Below are 11159 nucleotides of genomic sequence, written 5' to 3'. Positions count from 1 at the left end.
AAAAAAAAAAAAAAAAAAAAAAGAAATGGAGAATAAAAAGACAGCAGAGAGAATTAATAAACCCAAAAGTCATTTCTTTGAAAGAACCACAAAGTCAACAAAGCTTTAGCTACACCAAAAAGAGAAGGCTCAAATGAAAGAGGGTATATTACTAATGATGATACAAAAATTGAAAGGATTACAAAGGAATATTGTGAATAATTTTTTGCCAATAAATTAGATAACTTAGACAAAATGGACAAATTCCTAAAATGACACAAACTTCTAAAACTGAGTCAAGAAGAAATAGAAAATCTGAATAGACCTCTAACAAGTAAAGAGATTAAATTTGTAACAAAACAACTATCCACAAAGAAAAGCCCTGGCCCAGATGGCTTTACTGGTGAATTCTACCAACTACCTAAAGAAGAATTAATGCCAAGTCTTCATAAACTCTTCCAAGAAATAGCAAAGAAGGGAAAAATTCCTGATTTATCCCAGGAGGCCAGTATTACCCTGATACCAAAACCTATACCTCAAAAAATGAAAACTATACCAAGATCTCTTATGAACATTGATGTAGAAATCTTCAACAAGATACTAGCAAACCAAAATATTTACCCAAAAAAGAGCATCTACAAAAAAACCCACAGCTAACATCGTACTTAATGGTGAAAGGACTGAATGACTTCTTAAGATCAGGAACAAAACAAAGATGTCCGCTCTTGCCACTTCTATTTAATATTGTACTGGAGGTTCTAGCCAGAGTAATTAGATAAGAAAATGAAATAGAAGTCATTCAAATTAGAAAGGAAAGAAATAAAACTATCTCTATTTGCAGATAACATAATCTTGCATGTAGAAAATCCTAAGGAATTCATTAAAAAACTATTAGAACAAATAAATGAGCTCAGTAAAGTTGCAGAACGCAAGATCAATATACAAAAACAAATTGTATTTCTACACATTAGCACTGAAAATTCTGAAAATGAAATTAAGAAAACAATTCCATTTATAATGGAATCAAAAAGAATAAAGCACTTAGAAATAAATTTAACAAAAATGTAAAACTTACACACTGAAAACTATAAAAAATTGTTAAAAGAAATGAAAGAATATCTAAATAAATGAAAGATATGCATGTTCATAGATTGGAAGACTTAATATTGTTAAAATGGCAGTGCTCCCCGAATTGATCTACAGATTCAACACAATCCCTATCAGAATACCGCTGACTTTGTAGAAATTGGCAAGCTGATCCTAAAATTCATATAGAAACTTGAGGGACCCAGAATATAGATAAAACAATCTTGAAAAAGAACAAAGTTGGATGACTTATACTTCTTGATTTTCAAACTTACTACAAAGCAAGAGTAATCAAGACATTGTGGTACTGAAAGAAGGCTAGACATATTGATCAATAAACTAGAATAAAGAATTCAGAAATAAACCTATGTATAAATGGTTAATTGATTTTCAACAAGGATGCCAAGACAATTCAATGGGGGAAAAATAGTCTTCAACGAGTTATGCTGGGACAACTGGATAGTCGTTACACAAAAGAATAAAATTGGACACTTGTCTCACACCATATACAAAAATAAAGTCAAAATGGATCAAAGACTTATAAATATAAAAGCCAAAACTATAAAACTATGAAAGAAAATATAGAAGTAAATCTTCATGACCTTGGATTTGGCAATGCATTAGTAGATGTGACACTAAAAGCACAAGCAACAAAAGAAAAAGATATATAAATTGGACTTCATCTAAATTAAAAAACTTTGTGATTCAAAGGACACTCTCCACAAGATGAAAAGATAATCCACAGACTGGGAGAAAATACTTTTAAATCATATGTCTGATAAAGGATTTGTATTTAGACTATGTAAAGAACCCTTACGACTCAATAACAAGATATAAATAACTCAATTTTTAAAATGGGCAAAGGATCTGCACAGACATTTCACCAAAGTTATACAAATGGCCAACAAGCACATGCAAATCATTAGATATCAGGGAAATGCAAATCAAAACCACAATGAGATACCATTTCACACTCACTAAGACGGCTAGAATAAAAAAGACAGATAATAATATGTTAATAAGGATGTAGAAAAATTGGAACCCTCATACAGTGCTGATGGGAATGTGAAATGGTGCAGCCACTTTGAAAAACAGTCTGGCATTCTGCAAAAAGTTAAACGTAGAGTTACCATTCAACCTGGCAATTCTACTCCTAGGTGTATACCCCAAAGAAATAAAAACATATGTCCCCACAAAAACTTGTACATGAATGTTCACAGCAATATTATTCATAATAATCAAAGGTGGAAACCACCCAAATCTTCATCAATGGATGGATGGATCCACCAAATATGGTATATCTGCATTCAGTCAAAAAAAGGAATGAAGCACTGTTACATGCTACAACATGGATGAAGAGGTAAAGAATTTTATGTTGGGGGCTAAATAGTTGAATATTCTTCATAGTCCTATAAGTTTTGAGAGTCGGTCAGAAGGTAAAACTTTGGAAAGGTAAAAGTTATCATTTGAGATTTATAAATAGCAAGTGATCCTAAGAGGGTGGGTGACTTTCTGCCAGGTCAAATATGAAGCCTATGATTCCTTTTTGTTCTCGGTAAGGAAGGCTTCACCCTATCAGCGATCTCTTTGTTTTTGCAGTTCACAAAGTCAGTGGTATCTTATTTGCATAGAATATTTCTAACTTTTCAAAGTGCTTTTACCATGATTAGATTTCATAACAGTTGTGTGAGGCAAGAGGGTGTTTTCTTTTCCTCAGATAAAGAAAATGAAGCCCAAAGAGGTTGTGGGATTTAAGACTTGTAACTAGTTAGCTCTAGAGCTGGAACTAGAACTCAGGGCTCTTTTCAATACTTCTCAAAGTTTTATTTGCAGACAGATCATTGGAGGATCCTGTGAAATGCAGATTCTGATTCAGTGGGTCTTGGGTGGGACCCAAGATACTGCACTACTAACAGGCTTCCAGGTAACTGCTGGTCCCCTGCCTAAACTCTGAGTAGTAGGAGATTAGACCAGGCCGGGTATTAAACTCCCCTGGTCAGCTTTCCCTGCATGTACTTGGCAACGCAGATGGATTTTAATGGAATGTTTACAAAAAGAAAGGTGTCTGGCCTTGAAAAACATTTTGATACTGTTCTCAAGAACAAATGACTTTCCGGATGGTTTTTATTGTCTGTGGTACCTTTTTTCACATAATCCATCCATAACTAACAGGCGGATTGCTCACTAGTAACCAAGGCTGGAACTAGGTGGAAATATACTTGGATATTCCCACTGTTTATTTGTCTTTACGATTTAGGCTTTATCAGAAATTATAACCTATCTCAATCCTGGATGTGTTTACGTTTTGGAGTCTGCAATTGTGCATTTATTAGTGCCCCACACATCAAACAGAAAACAAATGTGCAGCACCTCCGTGGCTCTGCCCCGGTCTCATGGCACTCCTGGATGTCAGGAGCTAAGCATGCTGCAAGTTGGGCACTCTGTATGGTCTGGTAGACGAGTTTCCCAAAAGAACCCTGGAAGTCTCCTTTGCCCAATGCATGAGATCTGGTTTGATAACCACACCATATTCTAAATGATAGTCAACATGGTGTGGCCTTGCTGTGGGGAATTCCTTCGCGAGAAGAACAAGCTATTTCTTCTCAAGGGCTGAATTTTGTGTGGGGTGCACCTGCCAGATTTGCACAGGTCTGTCACTGAGAAGGGCACACCTGTGTGGTGTCCTTGCCCCTTCCTCCGCCCTACGATAGGGCTAGGACAAAGGGCAGCTGATAGCCCACAGGCACCTGCTCTACACAGCAAGCATGGCTATTTGACTCTTTCCTTGTAACCAGACTGACTGGTTACAGCTTTCTTTGATAAAGCACTTTTTCATTTTCTCAATGACACTTATTATGAATGCTTCTCAAATATGACTGAAGGGCAAATATCACACTGTTGATGTGTTTCCAAATATCAAGCCCATCCTGGATGAGTTTACTTCAAGGGTAAAGAAACTGAATTCTGGTGCTGAACCCAGCTATCAACCAGAGGTCACTAGGTTTGGAAGTAGCTGGATGACTTACACCAGTTAGAGGATTTTACAAAAAGACACATTTCTTAAAGATTATTCCGATGTCATAAGGCATTTGTTGTTCTTTTTCATTTTATCATTCAATTAATATGTTAATCTCCCAGTATTTATGTAAAGCTCCATACTAGCCTTGGGGGTGGTGAAAATAGGCAAAGTGAAAAAGAGGAACATATGGCCTTTGTCCTTAAGGATTCCATACCCTGAGAAACTAAGAAACAAAATTAATAAACATGGCAACATAACAAATGCTTACTGATCCAGAGTCACCAATTCCAAAGAGAGTGTTTGTGACTCCTATGGCAGGGGAAAACTTTTCAGAGGGGAAATTAAAACTGGATCTGAAGGGTAGGTAGTATTTTAATGTATGGAAAATGAGCAAAAACAAAGTAAAGGTATCTGAAAAATTTGAGCTAGAACAGTTCTAGAGAGGGAAGCGGTGGGGACAAGGCTGAAAAGGTAGGTTGTAAAGTATTCGGAAAAATCAATGATAAAGAGTTATTTCATCTCAATGGCAGTGGGAAGCTATTGAAGCTTAATAAATCTTTAGATTTTACCTCCATGGAAAACTCTTGGGGTTTAATGAGATTAATACATAATCTGTGAAGGTAAAAGGAGACATTCTTAAAGTAACATAATTCCTTGGCACTTAACATACAAAAGAGCCATTTTGGTCTTTGCAAATCAGTTTTCTAATCCTTGTTTGGCTACTGTTCATTGGTATTGGGAAAGATAATCTCTCTAGGCCATAATTTCCTCAAATGTAAAATAAAGGGGCCAATCAAGATCATTTCTAAAGTTCCTAAATCAATTATTCCAGTTCAAAATCAATTATTCTCACTCTCCTGAGAGGCTTTCTCCATAACAGAAAAAAAGAAACACTTGTTATTAGTCCATTTAATGATATGGACATCATAGTTTTAATTACTTAAATTTATAGATTTGTTCTAATTTTATCTGCATCCCAAAGTAGAAATTTGCACACTGGAAAAGAATTCATACATGTTTTATTTACTGACCTTTTCTTATAAAAAGTATCTATGGAGAGCACATTACTGCATTTTTTGGACTACTGGACTATTTATTTTTAAAAACAATTTTTAAAATAATTTTTTCTGTCTCTGCTGCTTGAATCAGGATAAAAATAATTTTTAGATTTCCCAATGTCACAGATAAAAAATTTTAAAACAAAATTGTAACAAAAGAATTTTTAAAAATGTAATCTTGAATGTCATAGTGGTAACATTACTGGTTTGATCCTTGCATTTTTGTGCTGTAAACACCAATAGTAAATTTGTTACTTGAGTTCATTTTCAAAAGAAATTGCATCCATAAAAGGACAAATTCCTTTTATTCTTCCTTAAATTGGCAAGTTGAAAAAAAATTAAAGAACTTTTGTAAAAGAAGTAGGAAAGGGCTCATCATGAAAACAGAAGTGTTCTAAGTTTTGCAATCATTCCTATGATTTCTATAAAGTACAATGAGTCAAGAAACTCGTTCTAATTTCTGCTTTGCTTCAATTAGTTAAATGATGGCAAAAAAAAAAAACCTGATTTAACTGGTTTTACTTTTCCTTTGAAATACTTATCGCAATTATGATCATGCTTTCATTTTATTGTCTGTTCCCACTCCACCAGATTGAAAGATACTTGAGTGCTGGGGCTCTATGTATTCACAGCGCCATACCTGGCACATAAATTACTCAATATTCATTGAATAAATGCATAGTTTTATTTATACATTAATTGAAGCAGTTGGACTAAATTTCCTATGTCCTATCTTTATGTTTCTGTGATATATATGAATTCTGTGACATATATGAGTTAACTAAGCCTGGACAGTTAATTTTTCCCCTTCAGTTTAATTTCTAGCCTTTTATTGCTTGTTAGTACTCTTTCCAAATAAGGACATGTTATCCTAATTCAACTTGAAGATAAAGAAGTACAAGCAGCTAGAATGAGTCTAAGTTTAGATAGAAAATCTTCTCTAAGGGAGTGATGTAGAGTTTGCTGTTGAAGCCAACTTCTATCTCTTGAAATTAGGGTTTGCATCTAAAACAATAAATCAAAAAACTAACTTAAAAGTAGGTAAAGGAAAATCAAACTAAAGAACAATTTCTAAATGGAGAATTTAATGATGCTCTAAAGTTCACAGATGTTAAAGCACAATAAAGTTTTGTTGGTGAATCTGCTACTGAGCCCAAGAACATAATCCAGCTCTGTATAGATGTCCTTTGTGCCAACAGAACTCCAGTAACCTCAGTGAGAAGAGACATGGCCCTGCAGTTGAGTACATATATTTCTTTAATGTAAGTCAAAGCCCATTACGATGTGTCCTGTTACAATGAAAATCTTTTACTTATTTTGGAAGCAACATTATATACTTAATCATTTTGAGCAACATTATATACTATACAACCCAACAGATAAAATGAAATAACTGACAACTCCTTGAAATGTTAGAGCTAAACCACAAAGAGTAATTGGATAATGTAGACAACTCCAAAGTATTTATTCTCATACTGTGCTCAACACTAGGTGATATATAAAATTCAACGGAGAAAGGGAGATCAAAGAATTGTCCTTTTCCTTGAACCTGACTTGGATAACAATGAGATGAGTAAATCCTAAGTGGAAAAAATTTAATTCATTGTGCTTTTTATATATTTTTTCTTACTACCCATTTTCAGTTATAAAACCTTACATCCGTGCCCCTGGGTACTATTTCTTTTAACTTAAGTACAACATAATACTAGGCATTCTTTACAATCATTTGCTACTAACTATAAAAAGTACACTCAGGTAAGTCTATAAAATCATTTTCTTTTAGAAGATAAGCATCAAATATTCCGGGAACTTTATTTTTAAAGGAGAAGTCAAATAAAACACAGTTTTTGTTTATCCAAACATGCATAATCCAACCTGAATATAAAATGTACTCCACTGGTAAATTACACATGAAATACAAAGGGAATGCAATTTTACATATGCAAAATGATTGCCGGCTATAGTGATTTAACAAATTAATCAAAAACATTGTACATGAAAAAACAAAAACAAAAAACACCTTGAAGCCAATTATCTATAGTAAATCAAGGAAAATTCTCATATGGAATGGTTTGACTCAAAGCAAAGAATAAGGCACCTGCTATGAATTTAGAGCAATAACTTTCATTTTTAAAGTTACAATAAAATAGGATTAGTTAACCAAGACGCTTGTTTCAAAGAGAGAAACAAGTACAGGGGTTGATTTACTGGGTGAGAAAGGCAGGTGACAATTCAGTTAAAAACCTGCTGGCCCAAGGTCAGCTGATTCCTTTACTATTCCAGAGTAGTTAAGTTCTCAACCATCCTTAACCACTTCTCTCCCTTACTCTTCTCCATATTTGAGGGTATCAGAAGCCCTCAATGAGGTTCACACTGTGTTATAGACTAGGTAGATTTCCCTTCTGTTCCTCTTAAAACAGCTTATTTTAAAAGAGATATCCTGAGGCAATTAACAAAGCAAATATAAGCAGCTTTCTTTTTCCAATTCATTACTACATAGACACTGCTCAGGCTTTTTTTCTTCAAGTTATGGCTAAGTATATAAATAGCCAATACTTGCAGTTTTCAACAGTACTAGAAAACTCAAAAACCTGCCCTATCACCCTCTTACCATTAATAAAAGAAAATTTGATCAATCATAATCTATAAAAATCATACAACAAAGGGAAGACTAAAGATTGATCCTTATCAGTAAATCCATTTAATTCCAAATGTCACTGATGTATCTAGTACCCTAATAGCATTTCAATTATAAATCTAGAAAAAGCATTTCCACACTAAGCATACTTTTCAGTTGATGTGCCTTGTTGCTATTAAAAGTGCTATTATATTAACATGCTAAGATGTCTTATGGCATGTTGGACTCAACAGCATGTCCTGATGGGACATTCATTTTTAGTAATATTTTTCCCTAAAATTTTGTCTAGCATAGTAAATCCCTTTGATATATTAAAATAATTCTGGTAAAATCAATGTGACATAAACAAACCTTCCCAGACTGACTTCACTCCATCATGATAGCTTTTAGTGAAACCTCAGTGACTGATTAAGTTACAAAATGCTCGATTTTTTTTTAATGGCATCTTAGGTTACTATACTCGCTCATGCAAAATGCAAGGTAGTACAATAGAAACTATATTGTTAAAATAGATGTTGTGGCTATAAGCATCTCCCTTTATATTAGGCATTTAGAAGCTTTTTAAAATTTTTAGATGCTGAAAGTTGTGGTAAAACTAGGCTAACTATGTAGTTGTTCCATTTGTAAGCACCTTATGACAGGACAGTTACATGACCCTATAAGGGAGTGTGCTTTGAATTCAAGAGAGAGTAATAAAGTGCCTAGCTATATAAAAACCACAAGACTCTAAATTTTAAATTAAGCTAACTGCAGTTACACATTACGGTTAACAAAATCTAGACACTGTCTACACAGATTTACTCTAATTGCCCATTCTGCATACTATTTCAATAACCACATAAAAATCTCACTCTTCACTGACTAAATAAGTAGGGTCCACTACTGTAGCTTAACAATCAAATTTTATTGCTTTATTCATGTGGTGTTTTTGCAAGGCACTGTGGTATGGACTAGAAAACTTGGAATGACTCATGAAGAAACCTTGGAATGACACATGAAGGATGATAGGAAAAGTCATTCTGAGGCAGGATGCTTTACTGAATTGTTTTTAACCAGGGTATCAAACATCAGGAATGAGTTCAAGTTAAAATTCACAGGAGAATGGAAACATCTTAAGGTCAGTCACTTCACATGCCCATCCTGATACTTTGAATAATCTGGAAAATTGCTGTAAAGAGAAAGAGCAAATATTAAAATAAGCTTTAATTAAAATAGGTCTGCAGACTGGCAAATATTTATAAAGGTAGATGAAGAATCCAAGGATACTCTTAATATTTGCAAATGCTACCTAACTTCATTGTAATCAGAAGTGAAGACAAGTCTATCTTAATAAACAAATGCCCCTAAGTTATTTTTGTAAATCTCAGCTTCCGTGAACTTTATGTCTAAGTGTCCAAGTGAGGTTTGCAGATAACTAATCATTTTTAGAAAGAACTTAAAGCACCAAAGCAAATAGGTTTTTCTAGCACAGAGTTATTTTTGGTTTATCCCTAAATAATTAAGCATCTTTTTAAGGTCTGGTCTATAATATATTCATGTTTCCTCATTCTCACAAAGCTGAAATTCAATCATCTTTAGGTTATATAAACTACTTGGCTCTTGGCCATTTATCAGGAAAGCTTCCTATTGGTAAGTTTAGGAGAAAGGCAAAGTGAAATGTTAAACAGAAATCTCAATAACTTTAGAATGTGGGAAACAGAAACATCTACTTCAATTTTAACAGCTTGCATATTAAGATAATAAATGAAGAGAGGAAAGACATTTTGTAACTCATTTGCAGAGGCAAATGTCTATTACTGTAACAGACTGCCCAGACAACCTAATTTTTCTTACCACATGTCAATTTTTTTTTATTAATTTAAAAACATTTGTCTCGTATATTAAATTGTCAATCAGGTACGTTTCCTCTATAGTAAACCCATTGTTTGCACAAGCTTTATTCTATAAAACACCCAATTTTGACACAAAGACATTAGGTTCTGGTACATATTAAATCAAGCTCTAACTCCATATGTACCTGATGTTTATAAGATTCTTTGCAAAGGCACTGATAATGTAGTTGCATTACATTCTAAATTCTCATTCCGTGAGTTTTTCGTCGGCTTGTTTGGTCTTAAATTTCTTCCAACTTGATTATTACCAAAGACCTGACCTCCTTTCTGATCTCCTGTGAGCACAAATCAAGCTGGGAGAAGTTTCTGGAGCACCACCCTCTGTGCATATGTGGGACAAGTAATTTGGTTCATACAAAATAGAATTATATGGCGCTTCTGGCAGGTGGAATAAGAACTACGCAGGTGGGTCTCACCACTGATCCGTCACCACGTCATCCCAAACCCTTCACCCAAGACTCTACCCGATGGGATCCCCCAGGACACTTACCAGAGCCACAAACAACAAAAATGAAGAGAGCCAATAACCAGGGTCCTACAGATGCCTTCTCTTCGGGGGCATTTCTCTGCAAAAGCGAAAATCCACCGTTCAGATGCAGAGAAACCACTCGGATCCCAGGCTTCCAAAGCCTGCACCCCGGGCCAGGTCGCCAGGCCTCCTCACCTCACAGGTTTCCCCTCTGTTCCCAAGCCCCCCGACTTAGCGTCCGGCTCGCAGCCTCGGGCTCCCAGCCGTCCACGGCACCCGGAGCCCAGAGTCGGCCGGGTCTGCGGAAGACTACTCGACGCGGCCCCAGGGCCCGGGACTCAGCCCCAGCTGTGGAACGGAGAGGGGCGCCCGCTCTTTCCTTACCGAGGTCTTGGCGACGTTGCCGCGCTGGGTGATGTTCTTGCTGTGCTTCTCATTGGCCATACGGATCCGCTGTTTGGCGACCATTTTCGCGGCGCCACCACCTGCCCCGGCCACCCCTCACACTCGCACGCTCGCCAATCCTCGAGCCGCTGCGAGGCTCCGTTCCGGGTGCCCGCGCCACCGGAGCACCGAGGCTATCAGGCCGGGCACGAGCTACAGCCGAAGGCCTGGGCGCGGAGAGCGCGGGGACTGAGCGCTAGCGGGGCAAGGGCTGTCGACTGACTGACGACGCCGCACTGACCAGCCGAGCTAGGAGGGTGCGCGGGAGGAAGAGAGCAGGCCGCCGGGACGCCCTCGCGCCGCTGCCGGGAGCGTGGAGTGAAAGAGGAAGGAAACGCAACACAACCTGACGGTGCAGCCCGCCGCCTCGAACTACTTCGGGTTCGGCTGCCAACGTCAGCACTAAGCGGGCTCCGCCCCGCGGAAGGGCGGGCTCCGCCCTCTGAAGAGAGAGAGCGAGAGCAAGCACAATCGCCCTAGTCCAGCCCTCCCAAGCTCTGTAAAGCATCGTTCCAGTGCTTGCGCGTGCGCGTTCGGCTCCTTTTTCCTCTTGTCTCCGCAACCGGAAGTGAAT

The 11159-nt window shown here is 36.9% G+C and overlaps 1 protein-coding gene across 1 annotated transcript; it reads right to left on the bottom strand.

Annotated features, from left to right (window-relative positions):
• Window positions 1–6937: 6937 nt before the first annotated feature.
• Window positions 6938–10986, bottom strand: SERP1 (stress-associated endoplasmic reticulum protein 1). The gene is made up of 3 exons (XM_012642905.1): window positions 10526–10986; window positions 10163–10238; window positions 6938–8948 (listed from the first exon to the last, which is right to left on the bottom strand). The coding sequence occupies exons 1-3, from the start codon at window positions 10607–10609 to the stop codon at window positions 8908–8910; spliced, it is 201 nt and encodes a 66-aa protein (XP_012498359.1). The 5' UTR covers window positions 10610–10986; the 3' UTR covers window positions 6938–8907.
• Window positions 10987–11159: the final 173 nt, after the last annotated feature.

Source organism: Propithecus coquereli, unplaced genomic scaffold, assembly GCF_000956105.1.
Source record: "Propithecus coquereli isolate 6110/MARCELLA unplaced genomic scaffold, Pcoq_1.0 Scaffold19, whole genome shotgun sequence".
Lineage (NCBI taxonomy): Eukaryota > Metazoa > Chordata > Mammalia > Primates > Indriidae > Propithecus > Propithecus coquereli.
Note: the sequence above shows the minus strand (reverse complement) of the source record. Positions and strands in the feature narration are given on the sequence as shown.

Excerpts from the sequence above, each read along its gene's own strand:
- SERP1 (XM_012642905.1), bottom strand. The coding sequence starts at position 10,609 with ATGGTCGCCAAACAGCGGATCCGTATGGCCAATGAGAAGCACAGCAAG. Across the intron at positions 10,239-10,525 it reads GCAACGTCGCCAAGACCTCG|AGAAATGCCCCCGAAGAGAA; the intron begins GTAAGGAAAGAG and ends TCGCTTTTGCAG. Across the intron at positions 8,949-10,162 it reads TTTTGTTGTTTGTGGCTCTG|CAATTTTCCAGATTATTCAA; the intron begins GTAAGTGTCCTG and ends TTCTCTTTACAG.